We start from the raw sequence: 23,632 nt of genomic DNA on the forward strand, positions 1-23,632 counted from the left end.
AGGAGAAAAACTACACTTTCATCCCGACAAGCCTGTTTCGTGATCTCTCACTCTTCAGGGGATTTTAGTTTTTTTCCTACTTCCAATATTTATATCACGCTCTACTCTAACGTATCGAGCACTCTACTACGGAAAAATCGAAACACAGACTTCCTATATGTATCTATATATCTATTTTATTAATATATCGCGTTGAGAAAGGGTCAACTTACTTTTAAAAGCATCAAAAACAAGCAAGAAAAAGAGAGAGAAATAAGGACCCATGATTAATGCGAAAGTGGGGTAAAATCTCTAGATTATAGAAAGGGACTGAGTTGCTTAATACAGTCAACTCTGATCTCGGCTTGGAGATATATAACCATTCATTTTTAATCGTATTTGTAGTTTTTATTTAGGATTTGTGTCCGTTTTTCCTCAAATGCATGCACACGTTTCCAATAAAGAAACTCCTGCACTCCGCTCAGTATTTTGTCGAGTCTTGGATTCCCCCTGGCATGGACACTTTGTTTCGCAACAGTGACTATAAGGACTAACGGAACAGATCTCTTTTAGAAATAAATCGAATTATTCTCTGAAACAAATGAACAAAACCAACAGTGCGTCGTTAGGCAAAGCTCGAAGTGATGGGTGATCAAATTCGGATTCTATAACAGCACTAAAATTACTAGAAAATGTCAAGTGCTTTCAGTGAGTAAATTTCCAAATTCTTCGTTTCTAGGCCTTGAAGTTGAACAATACCCTTATTTTCTGCAATTGACGTTATACGGGTGATCTCGATCATTAATGATCAGGCGGATATTAAAGAAACCTGCTTTTAACCCGCACTGACTAAATATGCCCGCCAATTTCGGCAGTAATGGCCTTAAATTAATATCGCTTTATCTTTTATCAATTCCGTTAAATCCAGGTCGAAAGAAACAGGAAATTCACTAATTATAACGAAAAATTCTGCACAAACAGATATCCCTAGGCCGGATCGGAAAAAGCATCTAACTAAATTAACATTTTCTGAAAATAAATTGTGACAAAAACCTTACCAATTTTTTGCTCATCTGTAGTAAATTGTTAAGTGTCCAGGGCGGCCCTTTTCATCAGTAAAGAAAACCAAAAAGGAAGAAAAGAAAAGAAAATAATAAGATGATTTACAATTCTAGATACAGAAAATACATTTGATAGACTATGGAAAATTTTCACTCACATGGTCAGCATCCATGTCCATGCTGATGTATTGGAACAAAAGCAAACCTTTACACAAGAAAAGAGTTCTTGGTACACCAACATAAACTCCGTTTCATTGTTTTGGAACACCAATATGGCTGCCGTGACGTCATGTGAAAGCGCTCTGTGAGAATAGACCTCTTTAGCTTACCCAATGGAGGTCCCGGGGGAATTTGACCCTTTGTTGTACATTTGCAAGTGCGTGCATGTAAATAAGGCGAAATTTGAAAGAAACAGTCCTGTAAAGTATTATCACATGACCTGTATTGGGAAAACAAAATTTACAAGCTAAAGAGATCTGTGGCGCAAATGTCTAACACATTATGACTGGATGAGCATATTAATAAGTTATATTATCATGAGTTCGTTTCCCGCATTTCAACAACAACGGCAAAACTTCTAAGATTTCCTGATCAAAAGATAGTAACATTTTTTCTCATGTATTTCATCAATCCAGTGCAAGTTGTCCGTTAAAACTTATGGACAAAAAGCAAAAAGAACAAGACTAGAGAAGGGAATGAAAATAGGGTTTTCGTTTTCTGTGAAGCTATTACTGAACTTATTCTCACACCACATCAGAGAGGAAAGAAAGCAACTGTAGGTTCCCGCAAGTGTGGATACATTTTTTGTCTTTTTTTTTCTTGGTGAGTTACAGAGTTTTTTGGTCAAAGCTGAGCTGAAATCATCACAATGGTCAAGTATTCTTATTCATCTTTTTTCTTACTTGAAACTTTAAAAGAGAGATATCCGTGAAACTATCAAAATGAAAACAAATCATGATCGATTTTTGGACATTTTTGGACTGCAAAGAATGGATTTTAACTTTAAAAAGTTTGCTAAATGAAATAAACCACGCTATTCCGAGATAACTTTTACCGAATAAGAGGCTGCGGGTAGATTGCATACTGTTTTTCAAAAGAAACTGGCTGTTAAAAAAAGCAAGACATTAAAAGTAGGCAAAATTGGGCCCAACTAGGCTCCGGCAAGTGTGATCATGATCTTAACAGGAGCTATCGCGAATTGATGAATAGTGAGCCATGTAACGTACACCTGCAAGATATTGCTAAGTCACGAGTTAATAGTTTAGTTGTAAGTCTGAATTAGGAGCCTTTGACGTTTGATAAGCCAATTAGTTTTGTGAAAGTGCAAAACAAAAGTTATTTCAGTTTGCTATGCATGAAGCATCCCTTTCTCGAAACTACCCTGCGAGCAGAGGTTTCTCTCTGGCATGGCTTTCAGCTTTTACGAAGTTGTTCGCGTGGCTTGTCTGTTGCATTGGGTAAACGAACCAACCACGTGACAGACAACTTCGACTTCGTAAACGATAAAAGCCTTGCAAGCGAGAAACCTCTGCTCGTAAGGTATCTCTAAACGTGTTATAAAGCATCATAACACCGAACTGTCATTATGACCGAGCGGCTAAAGTAATGGAACTTTGTTCCCAGGGTTCTTGTCAAGTCACTTTTATTTCAGTAAACTGTTAAAAAAATTGCGTAACAAATCAGACACGATGTCAGAAAAACAAGGATGAGTACAAGAGAACCCAAGCAACGTAGTTAAAGTTGATGCTGTCTTTTCAATAACACGAGAAAGACGACCAACGCCGAGAAAAAAAATAATTTAACCTGATATGCCCCAATGTTCAAATACAATTTCTCCATACTGATCTCTGAAACACTTCCTCAAAGAATTGGTCAAGACTAGCCTGGGACCAAGCTCCGCAGTGGGGGAAAAAAGGCCAAAAAGGAAGGGGTCAAATAGGAAAATATCGGCGAGCGAAGCGAACCGAGCGGTATCCTGGTGAGGGGGGAAGGGCGACCACCCTTTCCCCTCCCCAGACTACCTCTCGGTTCGCTTCGCTCGTCGATTTTGTTTTTTTTTTTCGCCAACGCCGACTTTTTCTCCTTTTTCCCACAATGCAGAGCCTGGTCCCAGGCTAGGTTAAGACGGATTTGTTTGTAGATGAAAGCTTTTCCCATCAGTGATCGTTAGATTAAGTCTCACAACATGTTATCTTGATAATGTGTTGTATTGTTAGGAGAAAATTTACAGTGAAACCTGTATTAAGCGGACACCGTATTAAGCGGACAGTAGCCGAAGTCCCCAAATTTATTTCCCTTATTTACTTTAAATGAAACCTTTATTAAACGGACACCTCTATTAAGCGGACGTGGACACATAAAAAGGACCTGAAATGGTCATTTCTATTGTTGCCAACCGTATTAAATGTACTTTGATCACTCATATTATCATAATACTGGAGATCCCTTGCAAATCCTCAAGTTTCTATGTTTGCGCAAAACTACGGCAATAGCAGGCAGGGACTGGGACTGGCTTATGGAGCCAACCGATGGTCGCGACCAGAGCTCTTCAGGACAATATCTTGCCGATATACGAATCTATGCCTCTTGTGCCACTTTCTAGCGATTTCTTTTTCTTTTCTTTTCTTTTCTTTTCTTTTTTTTTTTTTTTTTACCATTTCAGTGTTTTTTTGTTCCACGTTTTGAAATACAAAACCAAGGGAAGTGCGTCTACAATCGCGGTTATGAGTTCTACTAAATCTTGTATTTTAATGACAAACTTTTGCTGCGATAAGCGGCATCATTACGGAGAATTTTTGAGACTTCGTTGGTGTTCTAAGGTCGGTCCCTAAATCTTGATACAGGCCGTTATCTCTGCCTGTTTACGGAATCTAAATTCAAGCTTTGTGTATTCCAGAGTCCAGTGAATTTTTCTTATATTTTCGCTTGGGACGTGGACGACAGAGATTGGGTCTTAGGGAGACTGGTTACCAAGCAGCGCCATTTTCTCCGACACCTTCATTTCGTGACCTCGATCTTGAAAATTCCTAATCAATTTCGTCGCCAAACTGAACCGTGAGAAACGCGATGAGTTCTTTTACTAACGACCAAGTGATCAACCTACTGGTTTTGGCTGCTTTGTGCGCTTCTGCCATCCTGACAGCGTTTATAACAACCTTGATTGTAGTAGTGTTCTGCCTTCGTTGGTATGTCCGTAGACGATCCAAGGACGCGCTACCACATCTACGCGCTGTTCCTAAAAAAGGACAAGACATTCGGCCAGTTGTGGTGGGTTTTTTTCACCCTTATTGCAACGCGGGAGGTGGCGGAGAGAGAGTGTTGTGGACTGGAATTCGTGCGTTACAGACTCGTTACAACTTTGTCCGTTGTGTTATTTACACAGGCGATCCCTACGTAAGCGGAGAGGAAATACTTCGAAAGGCCAGACAACGGTTTAACATTTCTCTTCCTCAGCCTGTCGAGTTTGTATTTTTAAAAAGAAGACGCTGGGTGGAGGCAAGCATGTATCCTTACTTTACCCTTCTGGGGCAGAGTATTGGATCACTAGTTCTTGGCTGGGAGGCTCTGAACTGCTATTTGCCAGACATTTTCCTAGACACAATGGGGTATGCATTCACTCTACCGCTGTTTCGCTATCTTGGTGGCTGCCAAGTTGGCTGCTACGTTCACTATCCAACCATCAGCACTGATATGTTGTCTCGGGTTGGTGGCAAAACAGCTTCATACAACAATGCTTCTTTCATTAGCAACAGTCGCATTCTAAGCACAGTCAAGTTGTTCTATTATTACTTATTTGCTCTGATGTATGGTCTAGTTGGGTCTTGCTCTCAAGTCGTCATGGTGAATTCAACTTGGACCTATGGCCACATACTCTCCCTATGGAGGAAGAAAGAACAAACATCAATAGTTTATCCGCCATGTGACACAAAGGCATTTATGGAAATACCAATTAAATTAGGAAGAGTTGCTGGTAATGATGATGACAATGATGATAATGTTTATTCAATAGTGTCTGTAGGACAATTTAGACCAGAGAAAGATCATCCACTCCAGCTTCGATCCTTTCACGAGTTCCTAAAACACAAAATGCTCAAAGACAGGCACAAGTATAAACTTGTCCTAGTTGGTAGCTGCCGAAATCAAGAAGACTCTGATAGAGTGACGGCGCTCAAGGAACTAGCAACTCAGCTTGAGATCCAAAGCTATGTTGAGTTTGCTTTGAATGTTTCTTTTGAGAAACTTAAGCAGTATCTCGCAGAAGCCTCCATTGGTCTTCACTCCATGTGGAATGAGCACTTTGGCATTGGCATTGTGGAGTGCATGGCAAGTGGATCTATAATCTTGGCACATGATTCAGGGGGACCAAAAATGGATATCGTCATTGAATGGGAGGGAAAACCAACTGGATTTCTTGCCAGTGATGAGAAAAGCTATGCTGATGCTATGGAGACAATCTTTTCTCTCTCCCCAGAAGAGAGAAGTGTTATTTGTCACAACGCAAGGCATAGCATTAGCAGATTTTCTGAAAAGGCTTTTGAAAATGGATTTCTTCAATGCACTGAGCCATTGTTCATGAATGTCTAGGGACTTAGTGGAAATTAGCCCTAACAATGTCAACTTCTGATAATGCTAGATTCTCCTCTGTAATTGCCTTTTGCTAGTGAAGCAAAAAGTGAATTTGAATAAGATCTAGATTCCAGGCTTGAAGTAAGTAGCAAAAGTATACGTATGTGTAGCTAGAACTTTGACATTATTTTCTTGTGTTGTCAAGGTACAATAACTGTGTTTCTACCTGTACATACAGTTTTCATGACCTATTATCTTCTAGAGCCAGGCAAGGTCTTATTTCCTCACTTGGATGGAGTCATAGTTGTAACTGGAGTTGTAAGAGTGCTTATGACCCAGTATAAATCCAAAATGGGAGTCATACATATGTAAGCTTGATAGAATTGGATTTGTACATTTGGTCATAAGCAACAGATCATATTAGCAGAAACCTGTTTAAATTACTAGATCGTAATGCTCTACACAGTCTCAGGGCTGTCGTTAAGAGGCGGGGGCTGGGGATTTCCCCCAGCTACTACAAGTCATGTATGAATGTGGCCCCTGGCTACTTTCAAGGAAAATAGAAGAAAAACAGAACCAAAAGAAACCCCTAGCTGTTTGATTCCCTGCCTACACTAACTTGTTGCATTTACCCAGCAACTTGAAATCTTAGTGACAACCATGCAGTATTCTGGATATAACTCTGATTCCATCTCCTTGGCCTGTGAAATCCAGCCTCTAAAACATGCTGAAAATCTCACCATTGAGGTCAATCAATGCCTGCATGTAACACTTTTTTTCACAGAGCTCTCTGATTGAGGCAGCTTGTATAGTGTAAAATGCTGCAAGTGATTCTTTGTCTAGATGATTTTGAGGGAAAATCTAGAAGCTAAGTTGATCAAAAGTCACCTGGGGATTCTTCCCATGTGCATGTACCTCCTTACTTGTTGGACAAAGGTTTTGCAAAGCTATTTCAAAAGAGCTAAATAATATAAGATAATTTATATGATTTGGTCTTACAGGTCAGGGTGCGTATATGGGAAAATGCAGAAAAATGGGATCTCAGCTATATGTAACATACACCCCACTGGCCTATTGTACACATTGAAGTCATAGACAACCTTGTAACCTTGAGTCTTCTGGGTTTTGGGCAACAGGGCAACACCAGGGAAGATTCTGGGACAATAAAATTTTCATTACCAGAAAACATGGTAAACAGTCTTAGTGCAAATACATCAGTGCAAAACGGAAGTGATTCTTTCAGTTGTACACATGATCAAAGGGTTAGGAACAAATTCATGCTCATTGGTTTCCCGCAAGAGCAAGTGATGAATGAAGTATCTAAGGGCCCCTTGGCTGAAAACATAGTTTTTCTCTGATTTTCTGCATGTTCTGATTGGTTGGATCTCATGGTTCACTGAGTTCCTGCCATGCCTCCATTGTGTCAACTGCTGACTACATTGTAAGGCAGTAGCTTAAAATAATGCAATATCAACGTACAGCAGGTTAACAAATTTGGGTTAGAAACCAGTTAGGCCTCACAGAAGGTTAGTTTAACCTTGCTTTCAAACAGACATGCCAGCATAAAGTGAGTAGAATTAAAAGATACTTCCAACCATATTTTGGTTTTTCAGAAATTGCTTACTTGGGGATAGATAATCAATGGCTGTTGTGTGTAGCTAGCTTTTAGTACAGGTTAAACTGTAAGTACTGAAATTCAGTTATGTCAAGTAGTTTTTTGTACTGTTGGTTAAAATGGGAAAGAATAGAGTCCAGTTACATGTAGGTGTGTTATCTTGGATTGACAATAGTAAAACAGAATCAAAAGAATGAGCATAATTATACTGGGGGTCCAGTTTGTTGTAAACAGCATGGAAAATATATGACAACAGATGGTTAAGGAGACAATACACATTTTTGTCATAGGTACATGTAGTCAATTTCAAAAGTAGTCTCCTTCAAAAGAAGACTCCTGGGTTCAAACCTTTCACAGGTGTAATCAATTTTTCATCATTAAAACAAAATTTGAGGGAAACAGTACTGTAATAGTGTTTAATGTTTTGTTTAATTTTCAATTAAATTTAAAAGTGCAACATTGATTTTTTTTTTTAATTATAGTTACCAGAATCAGTAGGATATAGAGGCAAAATACAGCATTTAAATCTCTTTTTTTTATTTCATTTGCTAACATTTACCATTAAAATCGAGCCAAAGGTCTCCACTATTCTCCCTTCTAATATTAGGCAACTGAAGGTAACTACATTGCACTTTTTTCACCATTTCTCAATGACAAGTTTAAACACAATATTATTATAAGTCTAACTAAAAGAATTAACTAAATATGTCTTTGTAACAATCATAATTATTGTATTCCTGAAAATCTGTTTGGATTTTTGAAAACGTGCTTACAAAAAATTGCAGCCACTAGACTAGAAATCACACCTCAGAAGAAAACAAAGAGTAATAATAAAAAGAAAGAGGACAGAAAAGGAGATGGTTGCCCTCTAAGATTATTATATATTGGTCGCTTCTTGAACAAGAAAACTGCTTGACTAAAGTGGTCTTCTTTGGCAAAAACGTTTTCAAATATCCAGCTACACTGTAATATGCATCTGTTCCTGTACTGAATAGACCATGCCTTAGGCCATCAGCTAACATAACAATAATAATTTATTCTAGGCCTTCAGGCATCAAATTTTTAAATACCTGTAACGGTTTTTCAAATAATCTCTTCTGGAGTTTGATGCAATTACAGATGGAATATCAGTACTGACCAGAGTACTCTGAGTACTGCCAGTGTTGTAAAAAAAACAATTAATAGCAGCGATGATACCGGAACATGTATGCCCTAGAGAAACTTTTAAAGGTCCAATAAACAAAAGCATGTTAACTTTAAAAGTGCCATGTACATGTAACTCCAAAATAATGACAGAAATAGATCATAAATAGATTCACATAAAATTTAATACATTAATTTTTCCATTAAATTAATACAACTATAATGTCTTTAATTGTTTTTATGTAGTATTGACTTTGGCTTCTGTATACAATGTCAGGTATGAACAATAATTCTTATATTCTTAAACCACTTCCCATGCAAACTTTTCTCTATCTGTTGAAATAAAAAAAAGAATAGAAAACATACAATTATTACTAACAAACTTCCGTTTATTGCCCCTTCAATGTGCCAGCCTGTGAGAGAGCCCTGCTTACATGGAAGGAACTGCCAGGGTAATTTCTGTTCTTTTTTTTTTACACGTACATAAGAGAAAGTAAAATCTTTAGAAACCTTAGCCTGTCTATTTGCCAGGACAAGCCTTCTAGAACAGTCGTTTTTTCCACATAAATACTAGGGAGTTTAAGATGTCATGAAGGTGACAATAGCAATGATGACAAAAGAGTAATAGGTTTGATTTAGCAAAACAAGAACTCCGCAAATGCAGCCTACTCCATAAATTATTTCTTTGCACTTAACCTGTTCCAAGCGTTCAGATAGTGGAGAGCGGTGCAAAGTCAAAAAAGCGATGAAAAGTCACGCTCCTTTTTACTTCGCACCGCTCCCCACTATCTGAACACCTGGAACAGGCTACTTTGCACTCATTGTACAACTTCAATGCATGGTGTGAAATTGCCTCATTTCACATTTCATTGAGAACAAAAATAAAGGATGACAAATTTTTCTTTCTCTTTCTGAGTTCATGGATACCATTCTTAGGAATTTATTTTCAGGAGATTTTGCCTACAATAAATTGATATGGTTCACAAGCAAGTTGGAATAATTACACTGAAATTCCAGATCAACAAGAATAGCTTTGCACAATGTAAAGTAACATCCATACTATGCTGCTGTTGCCATTGATCTAGGAAAAGCATAGTATCTTAAACTCCCTAATAGCAGAGGTCCATGTAACTTTAGGGTTAGTACTCTCAAGTGGTTTAAGGCCTGGTCAAATTGTGTGTTCAGAGAATATGACAGATTGACAATATCTTTCGCTAGGATATCAAGAACAAGATGAATTTTGCCCCAAAGTAGTAATCTTGAGGTCTTCTTGTGCATTAATGGTTAATTATGGACATGTGACATGTCATGTGACCAAAAATTTGAAAGAAAGGAAATCGGTGAATTGGCAGCGAATTTACTCTCTTTGGATTATAAAGAAATTGGCGTTTCCGATAGAGGATAAACAGACATGCTGTGCTTAACTTTCAACGTTTGGAATGAATGTACTTGAAGTATAAAAATAAAGTTTTAAATGATTTGAGATCAAATTTTGGCATTTAAAAAATGATGTTTTCTCTCACATTTTTTTATTGAAAAGTGATGGACAGTCATTCCAAAGGTGAAGTGTTAGAAATATTTGATATGAATAAAAAAAAATTGTTATTGCTTGATTTGTTTTCTTAAACCCATCACCAATATGTTAATCATTTAAGACTTTCAGAAAAATGGTCATGTGGCATATCACGTGATCTACTTGTACCAACACATTATTAATTTATAGTTAAACATGTTAAGGACAATGAATTCTTTAGATGTACCAAATTTTAATTCATTTTCTTCCTCTTTGCTAAAGATATAGCCAATAAATCATTTTCAAAGGTAAACTCCTCAGATTCAGACCCAACTCTCCCATGAGCAGCAGCTCAGGTTGCAGATTCCATTAAGGCTAGGAGAACCGTTCAAATTTACCCCTACAGAATTCAATATTCAGTAATTTGCAAACTTTAACCACAATCCTCAAATTTTTCACAAATTTTTCCAGGAAGTTTAAGTCTTTTGAGAAACTGTCTATGCAGTTCTAATGGTCCTCCCTCGTCTACATCACATGAATTCCCTACACATGTACCTCAAATATTATCACACTTGAATCTCCGGTTTAAAAAGTGGCCACCCTCCGCATGACAGCAAGTGGCTGCATAATAATGGAGGTTGGCTACTATTAAAAAAAATAGAGGTTCCTTTGTAAACTATGGTAAAAACTTGATGATTATGGGGAAAGGCAGCGATGTCAGTCTGTAACTGATGAAACATTACATAATTACACACACGCAATCAGTCATCACCTATCTCTGTCTGTAAATTTCAAAACAAACCCAAATTAAGTGAATCAAAAATTTGGTGGCCACTTAATTGAGGTGACAATGATAGGAAAACTCTCATCAGGATGGCCATAATTTTATTAAAGGTGGGCATGGCTCCTTGATAGAGGTGGTCACCCAGTGGAAGTTTAACTTCTTCATATTGTATTCCATCATGATAATTACAACTACTTTGGAGCTTTGATTACTTGCTGCTTAAAAGAGGGTGGCCAATTGCAGTGTAATGGAGGTTAAACTGTAAACTTTCTCGAACCCTTTTACTGAGAGGAACAATATTATATATACTCTGAGAGCGTCATTTATTACACTGGAATTGATCATTGTTTAACTCACCACAGTTGGACAAGTATTCAGCAACTTTGGGTTGGTTGTTTGCTTTAGCCATGACCATTGCTGTGTTTCCTTTCTTTGATTTCATTCTGAAGTCTGCCCCTTGCAAGACCAAATACTTTACACAAGTCAGGTGACCATTTCTTGCTGCAACATGCAATGGTGTGCATCCAGAGATGTCAGCAAGCTCCACATCACCACCATGCTGAATAAGAAGCTTCAGCACATCCAGGTGGCCATTGGCAGCTGCCTTGTGTACTGCTGTGGAACCAGCCTCATCAAACTCTTTTGCACTCTTAAAGACAATCAGGTTGCACTTATTAGCAGCCGTTCTGGCGGTTAACCCTTGGGATGTTGACCCTAAGGAACCCCAGGCATTGTTTTGCACGATGACAGTTACAAATACCCCCACCAAAGTACAAAATTTCTCCACCAAAAGCTACCATCAGCCCTTATACCCGTGGGGCAACAGATGAATCATATAGCAAATTAGTAAATAATGTGCACCTAATATCTACTACACATGAAGGAGTTCAAGATACTTTTTTAAGTCATGGAATTGGAAATGGCAACATCGATGTTGTAGGATAATATTCATTAAATATTTTTTCTTCTTCATCATAGCTACATGTACATTCCAAATCCTGTAGGCCATTCCCCAAGGATCCTACTACTAGAGTGCAAAAGTGATCCAACCCCCTCGTTCTAGACTAAACATTTGCAGCAAATGTCAGCAATTTCCTTGCAATGACTGCCAATGTCCCTGGGGTGAACCCTTTGAAATGGCTGCTGATAGGGACATTACTCATTAAAGCAGTGCACCAGTTTATAGTTAACAAGTTTCTCAGTGGAGCATAGACTTAATAACAACAAGAAAAATGAGTACTATTTTTAAGGTCAGGGCTGTATAGTAACTTACACCATTATGAATACAAGTAAGCAAGTTAGCCTTTTGAAACAAGAAATGATTGGCATTAATTTAAACTGCTGATATTATTTTCCACAATGCATCCCTCCCCTAACCCCTCTCTCCCAAAAAAAAGCACAACAGTTAAACCTGACTAATTGAATCTAACTAGAAATTCCAAAAATGATATATGTATATATTTGTCATTCTAGATAGATAGATAGATAGATAGATAGATAGATAGATAGATAGATAGATAGATAGATAGATAGATAGATAGATAGCCTTTATTTTAAAACGATGAGTATTAAAGCTACATGAGCTTGTGGGGTCGTTTGCAATTAACTAATTACAAGTAAAAACTAGGGGTATATACAGACAAAACGTTTGAACTAAATTAGCGCTTACAAATATGAAATTATGAGCATAAATTTAAGTATATACAAAGTCACCTTCTCTAAAATTACAAGTGGATGCAGACGTTATCTTAAAGCTGAATTCATTAAAATTAGCTTGAGATTTGAGCTTTAGCCTGAGATCACGATAAGGAATGTTTTTTGTTAGGGCACTACAGTTGTTGGTCACTGCATTCCACAGGACTGAGCCTCTAAACGCGACAGAGTCTTTCATGTAACGCGTGTTGAAGCGTAGAACAATTAAAGAAGCGCAAGTCCGGGTTGAATAGTTTGTGACCCGTTTCTTAGAAATCAGGTCGATTAATGTGACAGGTAACCTATCGTGGAGAGCTTTATGAAGACAGAAAAAATGGCTAATTTATAATAAATAGACAGAGTTTGCCATTGGGCCCGTTGTAGGACATCAGCAGATGCCATGTCTTTCGGCAAATGAAAGATAAGTCTCGCAGCCCTGCAGTGAAGTCTTTCCAGGGACTGAAATAAGTCGGAATTGCAGCAAGATCCCCATAGTATAAGACCATAGGTCACTGAAGGCAAGATGACCTTAAAATAGAGATCCTGACGAACGTTTCTAGGGAGAAATCTCGACTTCTTAAGTAATCCTAGTTTTTTAGCAAATGATTTTTTGAGTTCCAGCATATGCTGAGTCCAGGTCAGTTTCTCATCGACGGTCATTCCCAGTAATCGTGATTTCGATACCCATTCAATCGTAGAGTTTCCGATAAAGATCGGGGGAATGTTAACGGGGGGATTTCTTGTAGAGATTAGCATGGCCTCACTTTTACTTTACTTATAAAACATGACATTGTCAGCTTTTATACAGTACTTTTCCGTTTCTTAAAACTCATAAAGCAAAGTAAGTTAAGTTTTGTTTTGTCTGATATATTGCATTAAAAGTCATTCTTACTACAAGGTGAAAATTTATTTTCTATTTGATATGGCAAACTGCAACAAGCATATCCAGGACTTCCTGTAGTGAATGACTTTTCACACACAGAGAGAAATGGCAACAACATACATTGTAAAGGGAGAAATTGGCCATCGCAGTTTAGGGAGAGAAAACACTTTAACATTAATCACTGTTTAAACTTACATGTTTAAAATTTTTCTGGGGCTTATGCCCCAAATGTAAATGTAAGAGTATGTGTCCATTATGTCTGAATTTGGAGGGTTGGAAGGCACATACTCACACAAGACTTTATCCAGTCACCCCTTGGAATGGAAATTTGCAACACACAAAAAAATAATAATAAAAAAGAAGCACACTGCAGAACTGAAGTCAGCGATGGCCCCAGGGATCCATATTCACAGTCATCTGGTCGTCCCAGGTGACTACAAACCTTACATGGACGATTAAGATACCTCCAAACATTATCCTTTGGATGAGTAAGGTTTTGCTCAACTATAAAATCTATTCAAAAATTCTTGTATGGTTTTATCATGTACATTATCCATGTAATCTTATTATTTCCTATCCACTTAAATCTTTTTGAATAACGGAGAATAACAAGCATCTTTGTCTGCAATGAAATGAAAAGTTTAGCGCCATCTTTGACGGTTCAGTATTTTCCATGAAATGATCAATCTTTATGTCATTAACCGTTGTTTTTTTTTCATTTTGTGAAGAACTGCATTCACAGGCCAATTGTAAAACTTTCAAAAAAGTTGTCCGTACGATTTAAAACTTGCTCCTCTCCCTTAGGAACTCATGAGGTTGACTAGTGGCAAATCTAGGGCCATTCACAGAAAAAGTGATAGCATTCATCAAAGATGTGGCATTTTAGAAGGTGTTTTGCCGCCTCCGATAAAATAAAAGCCGCTGCCTTATACAAGAAAAAACGTAAGTACACTCTCTTGTCTTCAAGTCAAACTGACAGACCTTGGCTTGTTTTTGTGCCCAAACAGAATGCATCCCAGCCATCCACCGAAGTCATGGAGTCTGTTTTTCAGTTGAGCTAAAACCCTTTCTTAGTAGCTAAGATAGTAATAAAAACAATGCAAATCAGAAACATTCAAATTGCACTCAATTTTATCACCATTCCTTCTATAACTCTGCACTCTTGTCCAGGCAACGCAAAGTGTAAAGTGTAACCCGCTGATAACTCTGATATAATATTAATATGGATCCCTGTGGCCCTGCGGGCCAGCATCGACTAATAACAGTATACTTGGCTATTTAGGAAGAGTAATGCACCTATCATTGTAAACCCCGTGGGGGGGGGAGTGCGGGCAAGGGGTGGGGATTTGACAAATTTTAAAATTTTTCGATCAAATTCCCCAGGGTGGGAAACGAAAGGTCAATCAAAAGTGTCAAAAAAGCCCCCACCCCAGGGGAAAAAATCTAAACAAACAATGCTATAATACTATATAAAACGAATAAAAGAACATTTCAAACACGTTGTTACTACTTTTATTTACGGTTAACGGACGCTCCATTAAATTACTCGTTGTAATTAAGTATTTTCTCTCTCCACTAGCATCCCTTATCTTAAACAACAAAATCACTCCAGGAAGATTGACCGTGCTATATAATATTAATAAAACTTAAAATGCTTTATAACATCTGCTCAACATGTCAGAACAGGTCGAATCAGTGACCCATAAAAAATCCTCTGACTTTCATGGTGGAATTCGATTTCAATCGAGTTTTACAATCAGATGGGAACTTAAAGATAAAAACTTTCTCAAAATAGACATTATCTTATTAGATGACAGTTTAAAGTATCGGATTATGGCGATTAAAACAAATGAAAACTTTATACCTTTCTCCAACAGCGTGACTTTCAGGAAGCCTCGAGGGACGGACTTGGTAACTGCTTCTGAATTGATACCAGGCTTCTGTCGGTCAAAGTTAAATGTCCCGACCCCGGGGTCGCTTCGCACGATCAAAAGCCCGATAGCGGGGATAGTCCCAGGCATCAAATCCCCTACCCTTGCCCGCACTCCCCCCCACGGGATTTACATTGATAGGTGCATAAGAATGTATCAGTCAAAGAATCTCCTCGAGAGGACCCAGGAAACATTAGGTTGTCAAAAACTTAATGCAATGATTAAATATTATTATTATTATTATTATTATTATTATTATTTATATAATATACTAAATATAAAAGTACAAATTATCAAAGAGATGGAACATAGGAAGCTTCATCGTGTGAACCAAAAGATTTTTAGTTGTTAGTATGTGAGCTACAAAGCTTACAAATTAATGACTGCCATTACATATGACGTATCTTTTACCTGTCCATCATCAAGGGCTTGTGTAACTTCTCGAATATCACCAGTGAATGCTAAAGACAAAATACAGCAAATGATAATATAATAAATAGATAGTTAAATGTTTTGAAAGTTAATTTCTAGGATGACTCATTCCCTTATTCCTTCTACAAAACCGAATGTAAAAAAGTAGAAGAAAAAATGAAGTAAAATCGCGGGCACAATGTCTTCAAAGTTTATTTCATTAAATAATATTGTCACACCGCTCTTTATATTTTTAAGCCTCTGCCATAAATTTAAAACTTAAGCTTAAGGTCACCCGACGAGAAAATTTAATACATTCATATGAGCCTTCAGATGAATTGTGAAACTTAAAGATGACTATTACAATCAACAAGCTTAAACTTCGTATCTCGGAAAATGCACACTTTGTCAAACGATATAACAACTGTTATATGTGCTTCCCCAAACCAAGACACGATATTCGCGAAAATCCTCTATCAAAAGTAAAAGCTCCCTGATGAATATGAAACAACTGAAATAAGAAATCGTGTATTGAACAAAACAGAACGAAAAACAAGTTTCACATAAATACTACCGGCTTCATGAAGATCGGAGACGGTTCGAGCTGGGACTCCGTTTTTACAGATCATCTTTTAGCCACCAGTGTCGACAGAAAAACAGATATCAATATGCAAATTCTAAACAGAGGAAACAATCTGTTGCTCAGGAAAACGTCAATTTGTCCGCCATATTGAAATGCAAATAGCAAAAACCTTAGAGCCCAGTCTCCCCACAGGTAGCCCAAGCTCACTATGAAGCCCTGAACAACATTATCCTACTTAGCTAATTAACTATTCATACAGCCAGAAAATTATAAGACGTTGTATGGAGAAATATTCTTCGCTCACTAAATTAGCAAAATGTACATTGAATATCGCTTTGAAGCTTACCTTTAGCGTCTTCTTGTTTTTCTTTGTATTCTGACGGCATTTCAGACCTCCTAGGCACTGTTTAAGGCCTTTTTTGGAGCTCGTTTTAATACGTTCCCACTGTACTATCTGAGAGCCTAGCACAGGCTATGATTTGTGCATTCCCTTGGCAAGGATCATATTTACCTCCTTTCATTTTTATTATTTATTATTTTAACTTTTGATTGATTGACAGTGAAAACAAGCAATTGCGTGAAGAGACAAAACTGCTGCATGGTCCTGCATAGCCTGCGAAAACATCCCTTTCTCCTCGCTCTTTTAGGTCCTGCATGGGAGAAAAACGCGAGACGAGGCTACTCCCACGAAAACGTTCTTTTATTTATTTATTTATTTATTTCATTCTTTATTAGACAAGATCAAGACAGAATGAAATATACAAACATGAAAGAAAGAAAAAATTAAAGCCACAAACGGTCACTTAGACCCATGTACTTTTGGCACGTCACGGGGCAGGAACGCGTGACGAACTATTTATATGAATTCTCCTGGGATTTGATGAGGGACACGCGAAAGTCATTTCTTGAAACTGACCTCAAATTGCCATTAGCAATACAAAAAGCTACGCTCCTTGTTCTATTCTCTGCATATTCCGTGTCCATTAAATTACTGGATATTCAAAACGCTTCAAGAGCACTATAATACATTGGAAATAAGAGGGGATAGGTGAGTGAATCAATGCAATGATATTTGTCAGTGATGTATTAACTACGTATTATTCGCAGCGATTTACATATTTGTTCCGGGTGGTCTCTCAATATAGAAAAAACCCTCAAAAACTGTTTGATATAGTAGTCCAGCCGGGCGATCCAACTGATTATTGGGGAAAAGTGTTTCACCATATAACGGAGCGTGACAGCTTACAAGCTGGAAATGCGATTAAAGATTTTTGAAGGTCAATTCCTGAGTGACTTGCTAATATTCCCGAGGCCAATTCTCATGTGGGGCAATTATCGAATAAAGGAGGGATACTTCTTTGATGATCCTCTTTCATAAATAAAAAAATTCTCTTTAGATTTTTCTCGTCGATCTCAATTTTAAAAAATCTGATGAAAGGATCATGACTATGGAATCAGGCGGAATGTACAACTGAGCTGTGGGTTCGGGAATGTTATGCGTCACGCTATTGAAATTAGAACCTGTTCCGGCTCTGTTTTACAGGAAAGCCACGCATACTCAGCCTGCAAGTTAGTGTGATTGAAATTGGTTCCTTTTGCTTTTTTATTCTGAGAATTAATTGGCATGGGTCTAATAATGGCAAAGAGCGGTTTTAACGGATTTTGATTTTGATCTTTATCCCTAGTAGCTCTTGATATTGACGTCATTTACCTTCGCTCACAAATTACAAAAGTAGGCTTAAAGCAAGAAACTGGACCAATCCTTCTGGTTTTCAAATTTTTCAAGGGCCAGCAAATGGACTGATTTACCTTTATTCTCGCATAAGGCGTGGGCAATAGAGTTCTAAAGTGATGACGTGTAATAATTAAATTTGTGAAGTGAATTATGGGATTTGTCAGGATAATCTGAAAGAACAACGTCCAAGAGGCCTACTTGCCAAAAATTAGCACTTCGGGGCAAATCGTTTCCTAAAATTAAGCCCAGTTATGCTCAGATGACTCCATACAAATCCTTCTAAATTTGGTAAACATAAAACACAAACTGCAGTAACAAACACGATTAAACAACGCATGCTGCTTGTTTCATCATGCTTGTTACCGCGATTTGTGTTTTATTTTTACTGAAGTTAAAATGGCCGAAGAATAAGAGTTTTTAAGATATACTTTTAAATTTCACTTGGGTCATAACGTTATGACCCGAGTCAAATTTAGAAGGATTTGTAAATCAGGACAGAAAAGGGCTAATATCTCAGAGAAAATTTACCCCGAAATGCTATTTAATTCTTTATGACGTCACTTCTCTCAGAATATATAATAATTTCCCCCCTTGCAGTGGCGGAGGCCCGAAGGACGGAAAAAAATGTTTGAGACCGCCTCGCCCTCCGCAACCCCCCCTCCCTTATCACAGGGTCTGGATCCCCCACTGCCTTGTAAGGGCATCCAGGACCGGTTAGATCCTGGATTCCACTCCATGACCTCCATCAGTTCCGGATTCCAGTACTGGTCTCTGGATTCTTTGCCAGTAGAACTTGGATTCTGGATTCCAGTCGTTACTGCAATTCCAGATTTCTTGTTCCTAGAGCTGTATTCCGGATTCCAAAGCCCAGGATTCCTGATCTCACAAGCCAAAATTCTTGGATTCCTGATTTTCCAAGAAAAGAGTGATTGGTTTGCTTGTCTTGTTGTTGTTGTTATTGTTGTTCTTCAGAACTCAGGAGGTTTATAATGGCAGAAGACATAGCCAAAGCCGCAGCTGAAGTGGGCAATAAGGCAGTTATGGACCTCTCCCTTACTGCAGGGGCTTTTTCGTTATCACTGAAGATTGATAACGTGTGGCTAGCAGGAGCTGTAAGTGTGGGTGCGTTATCACTTGGGGCATTTTATCTGGCCTGCAAGGGGCCCTCTGAAAGTGCTATCAGAAGAGCTTTGGAGAGAAAATTCTTGGGTGTTGTGGATCCTGAAGTCACGAACATCGAAGACGGGCACTCTATTCTGACTGAGTTGCTTTGTAGCACAGAAGCAAGCTTTCTAGTGTTTTTGGAAGATTTTGAAACGAAGAGGATTAAGTCTCGGTTAGAGGAAGAGTTTAAAAAAATCGGCTTTACGACAGAGCTGGATGTCACTCTCAGAAACGCGGGGAAAGTATATCAGCAAGTTATCCAAATAAGAAACAGGTATGGGAGACTAGTCTATAGGTTATTTTTTTGTTTGTTTTTTCGCAGTATTCAGTTTCTTACCGTAAATCGATTATTAAGCTCCCTGGGGGACTTATTTATTTCAAACAGGGGGGCCTAATAGAAACGGGGGACTTATTTGAGTGGGGGGCTAGGGGGGAGGTATTTAACTTAGCAAAGACGATGGTATCAGTTCTCCGTGAAAAAATAGAATGCAATTTTGGAAAAGCTCAAGGGCAACGCTTAGAGGTCATGCAACTGAGGAAAAAAACAAGTCTGTAATTCCTGCAGCTTGTTGAATAAACCATCCTGGATGAGTCCACACGAAGTGTTACAGTCGTAATTGATCAATACAATCTATCATTTATTAGTGAATAACGGATGATAATGATGATGATAATGATGGTGATGATGATGATAATGATGATGATGATGATGATGATGATGATGATGATGATGATGATGATGATGATGATGATGATGATGACGATGATGATGGTAATGGAGAAATATATACAACAAGTCCCGCGTAATATCAAAATCCATGAACTACAGAAGATCACACTACTTGGAACATCTCACATCCTCAAAAAGGCACTGTCCATCAAATAGACTTCTACCAGGAGCCGATCAGTAATAGGTTCCCACTTCTGTCTCATTCTAAAGGCTGGTTTTCACTAGCGACAGAGTCGAAGTCGGAGTCGTAATCAAAAGCGTAGAGCTTATGATGTAGTCAAAGCGAACAGCGTCCCGATTCCTCTTATACGACTCCGTCGCCTACGTTACGCTTATTATCTAGTGAAAACCAGATTGTCGGAGTCGGAAGCAGAAACAAAAGAACCAAACTAATCACAAAGCGTGGGAACGTGCATTGTGATTGGTTTATCCTTCCGCTTCTGCTTCCGATTCCGACAATCTGGTCTTCACTAGATCATAAGCGGGACGTAAGCGATGGAGTCGTAAGCGGAGTCGGAAGAAATGGAAACGTTCTGATTCTTCTGACTCTGATTGCGTCGAGCTTATGATTAGGCTTACGACTCCGATTTGTGATTTTCACTAGGTCATAAGCCGTCTTACGACTCCAGCCTTAACCCTTTAGTTTGGCAGTAATTTTCGTACTATGGATGCGCGCGCAAATGGAACGTTTTTTTTTTAATACCAGTAATTTTTTTTCAAACATTACAGTCAAAATAAGTTACCGTGGGTTGACGAAATTTACAAGACATTCACTTTTTTAACAAGCATTATTTCTTTAAGACTAGATACAGCTGATGTTTCCAAGGTAAAGTAACTAACGAAAACTAACAATATTACCCGTATGATTAATTATTTATTGCACATACCCACACTAACTTTAAAAAGAAAACAAACACGACAAGAAAAGCAATTGGCATTTAATCTTTAACCCACATAGCGCTGCTTTCGTTTCACTTGCACAGAATAATACATTTGTTGCTTCCATTTTTGCAGGAAAAAGTGCTCAAAACTGATGCTAAAAATAACTTGATTTGTGAAAACGCCGTTGCATAGGCTAAGTATGGGACAAGCACGCTCCGGGTTATCATTATCACGCCCTCCTAATTTGTTTGTTTGTTTGCTTTTTTTGGTTTCCATTCTGTCATACTTAATAACAAAATGGGTCTAGAGAGCTAGACAATGTAAAGGAATCACTAAAGCGAGAAATGGCCATTTCCAAAGGCCTTCGAGGAACAATTGGAAAGTTGCAAGAAGAAAATAGGAGAATGGGTGAGAGTGCCCAGCAAGGAAAAGTCGATGGGATAGAAATAAAGGATAAAACGCGGGCTGGAAAGGAGGAGATGAAAATTTTGCAAAGGGATATCCGGGAACTTCTTGAAAAGGTCCACGAGTTGGAGAAGGAAAATGAAATGTTGCAGCAGAAGTTGAAGAAGAAGGACAGGGAACTTGAACGCTTTCAAGCCTTAGAAACAGGTGAAAAAAGTAATAATATAATACCTGTATTGTTTGTTTTCATTTTTCATATATCGTGGTCAAAAAACTAAAATTACTCAAAGATAATTCTAACCTGCTAACAAATGTTGTTTCCCACTGCCGCGGGGCGTCGGCGACTTCTACGCTGGCAAAACTAATAAAAAATATCCCCCGCAGTTTATTGATCAACGACAACAGCAACAGTTACTCAAACAAAGAGGTAAACACGAATGACTGACTACTGACGCACGTTGTTTTTTATAAATCTAAGCGGTTTGCCTTATCCTCCTAATCTACTGTTTAATTAACACCAACACTAGATATTGACATTCAACAACCTCGTCCAAGGGCCTCTTCGGGTACATCTCTAGGGTTGAGCTCTGGGTACCAGTCGGAAGAAGATCCCGACGAGAACTGTAAGTTTTCGAGTTTCTCTCTTCCGCTTTAACATGGGTCTTATCTGTAGAGTAGTACTTTGTATTCTTCGCTTTTTTAACATTGCACCCTTATTAGTAATTATACGTTTTTGGAGACTAGGATAAAATGATGTTCGATCAGTCAAAAAACTTTGGAAAAAACGAGTATTGTATTTTACCTGCTACTCAAATAAATTTGTCTCAAGCGATCGAATACGAAAAATGAGAACTGAATATTCATGCAGATAATTCATAACGATTTCGAATCGCGTTCTGAGACTAAGTAATTACAGCATTTCACTGGGGGCGTGTAACTCAGTAAGCGGTAATGGACGGAACTTACAGTTAATGAATCTTTGAATTATTTGGTGCATTTATATCTCGTCAGTATCATCATCATTACCGTTACCATTGTCATTGTCATTCTCATTTTTTTGCATCACAGCCTTAGAGATTATCCAGATGCCTCGGTCCCAAGCCATTCAGGAAGGAAGGAAGTTGGTGTTAAGTTGCAGGACGCGAAGCTTACCTGATGTCTCATACCGCTGGATTAAAGATGATATCGAAATCCCTGGGGCAAATCGTTCGGACCTGGTGTTGGAGCCAGTGCGCATGCAGGACTTTGGCCGCTATTTTTGTCGTGTGTGGGATAAGAGCGGATCATTGACTTCGGAACCCGCGGATGTCGATGTTTTCCCATCTCCCCATATGAGTAAGTACGGTCAGTGGCGGATCCAGGAAAGGGCCCCGGGGGGGCTAGGCCCCCCCCCCCCTAATTTTTAGACCAAACCGTAGCCCGAAGGGTCGAAAATTTTTTTTTTGGAGACCAGAAGAGGTCTCCTAACCCTAACCCTAACCCTAAACCCCGCCCCCCCTTATCTCGCCGTGTCTTTAAGAAAATGCATTTTGTTTAACTGATTATTATTTCTTGTTTTAATGATCTGCTATTAACATGATTTCCCGGCACTTCATTAGGATTCAGAGGATTACACGAACTCGATGCTGACACTAAACAAGCAGTAATTGACTTGCTAAGCAAAAAAAGCCTCCCTAGGCTACCCACCTGGAAACAGATAGCAAGAAGATATGCTATGAGGGAAACGGAAATCTCCTCTTTGGAGAAAGAGAAAATCCCCGCAAGAGCCATGCTTGAAAAGCTGACATCTCTGGCACCTAATCTGACCGTTTACTATGTCTGCAAGACGTTCAAAGAAGCAGGTCTCAGGCGGCTGGATCTCGTGGATGTTCTCTCACAAAGGATGGCGATAGCCGTACATTAAAAGAACTAATTCTTTTCTTAGGTTCCCTAAAAACTGAACTCTGAAACTAGACTCGGAAAACAGAAATTAGAAGGGCTTAGTCTTAGGTGAAACTATTTGTAGGTTTCTATGAGCGGTGATTTTAATTTTTGAAGCTGGTGAAACAAAGTATATATTTTTAGTTTTCTTCTATTGTTTGGAATTCCAAGCTTTTTGGCATAGCTAACAGCAAGCAATAGGCTCATTGGCAATCACCCTAACGTGGTATAGTGGACATAATAGGAATCCAATCCCTTCGGCACCCAAAGGGGGTGGGGGAAGGGGAACGAGATACATAAGGAATAGACGGGGATACTCCTCGTATCGCTTGAGGGAAGTTAAATTGCAGGTTTTTATTGCTGACAAAGTGTTCACATTCACGAGTTCCTGCAACCCCCTCTCTTCCCCCAGCCCCCCAATACACACGGGTCAAGCTTCTACAACTGAGTTAACACACGGGAGTAGAAACAAGCAGAAGGTGAGATAATTGAATCGGGAGTCCATAGTGCACTCGACCCCCGGGGGGAAGGGGGAATGCAGGTACATCATCTATCCCAGGCCCCGGTTGTTCAAACGTTGGATAGCGCTATCCAGCGGATAAATCACTATCCAGCGGATAACGCAATTGTTTCCC

General features: G+C 38.6%; 4 protein-coding genes across 4 annotated transcripts in view; 2 read left to right on the forward strand and 2 right to left on the reverse strand.

Moving 5' to 3' along the window:
• Positions 1 to 23,632, reverse strand: part of LOC140947517 (allene oxide synthase-lipoxygenase protein-like) — a 114,394-nt gene that overhangs the window by 89,169 nt on the left and 1,593 nt on the right. The window lies entirely within an intron of this gene.
• LOC140948405 (GDP-Man:Man(3)GlcNAc(2)-PP-Dol alpha-1,2-mannosyltransferase-like) lies at positions 4,001 to 6,120 on the forward strand. Its single transcript, XM_073397641.1, has one exon. The coding sequence runs from the start codon at positions 4,107 to 4,109 to the stop codon at positions 5,622 to 5,624; it is 1,518 nt and encodes a 505-aa protein (XP_073253742.1). The 5' UTR covers positions 4,001 to 4,106; the 3' UTR covers positions 5,625 to 6,120.
• Positions 8,532 to 16,315, reverse strand: LOC140948373 (uncharacterized). The gene is made up of 4 exons (XM_073397609.1): positions 16,153 to 16,315; positions 15,579 to 15,628; positions 11,019 to 11,310; positions 8,532 to 8,697 (listed from the first exon to the last, which is right to left on the reverse strand). The coding sequence occupies exons 1-4, from the start codon at positions 16,205 to 16,207 to the stop codon at positions 8,666 to 8,668; spliced, it is 429 nt and encodes a 142-aa protein (XP_073253710.1). The 5' UTR covers positions 16,208 to 16,315; the 3' UTR covers positions 8,532 to 8,665.
• LOC140947522 (uncharacterized) lies at positions 17,084 to 23,549 on the forward strand. The gene is made up of 6 exons (XM_073396653.1): positions 17,084 to 17,209; positions 18,869 to 19,334; positions 20,980 to 21,284; positions 21,605 to 21,700; positions 22,146 to 22,412; positions 22,676 to 23,549. The coding sequence occupies exons 2-6, from the start codon at positions 18,886 to 18,888 to the stop codon at positions 22,978 to 22,980; spliced, it is 1,422 nt and encodes a 473-aa protein (XP_073252754.1). The 5' UTR covers positions 17,084 to 17,209; positions 18,869 to 18,885; the 3' UTR covers positions 22,981 to 23,549.

Source organism: Porites lutea, chromosome 9 (assembly GCF_958299795.1).
Source record: "Porites lutea chromosome 9, jaPorLute2.1, whole genome shotgun sequence".
NCBI lineage: Eukaryota > Metazoa > Cnidaria > Anthozoa > Scleractinia > Poritidae > Porites > Porites lutea.

Bases quoted from the DNA above. Each gene is read 5' to 3' on its own strand.
- LOC140948405 (XM_073397641.1), top strand. From the start codon at position 4,107: ATGAGTTCTTTTACTAACGACCAAGTGATCAACCTACTGGTTTTGGCT.
- LOC140947522 (XM_073396653.1), top strand. From the start codon at position 18,886: ATGGCAGAAGACATAGCCAAAGCCGCAGCTGAAGTGGGCAATAAGGCA. The intron at 19,335-20,979 runs GTATGGGAGACT...AAATGGGTCTAG, and splicing joins GTTATCCAAATAAGAAACAG to AGAGCTAGACAATGTAAAGG. The intron at 21,285-21,604 runs GTGAAAAAAGTA...CACCAACACTAG, and splicing joins CTTTCAAGCCTTAGAAACAG to ATATTGACATTCAACAACCT.
- LOC140948373 (XM_073397609.1), bottom strand. From the start codon at position 16,207: ATGATCTGTAAAAACGGAGTCCCAGCTCGAACCGTCTCCGATCTTCAT. The intron at 15,629-16,152 runs GTAGTATTTATG...TTTTGTCTTTAG, and splicing joins CTCCGATCTTCATGAAGCCG to CATTCACTGGTGATATTCGA. The intron at 8,698-11,018 runs GTGAGTTAAACA...TTATTTCAACAG, and splicing joins TGAATACTTGTCCAACTGTG to ATAGAGAAAAGTTTGCATGG.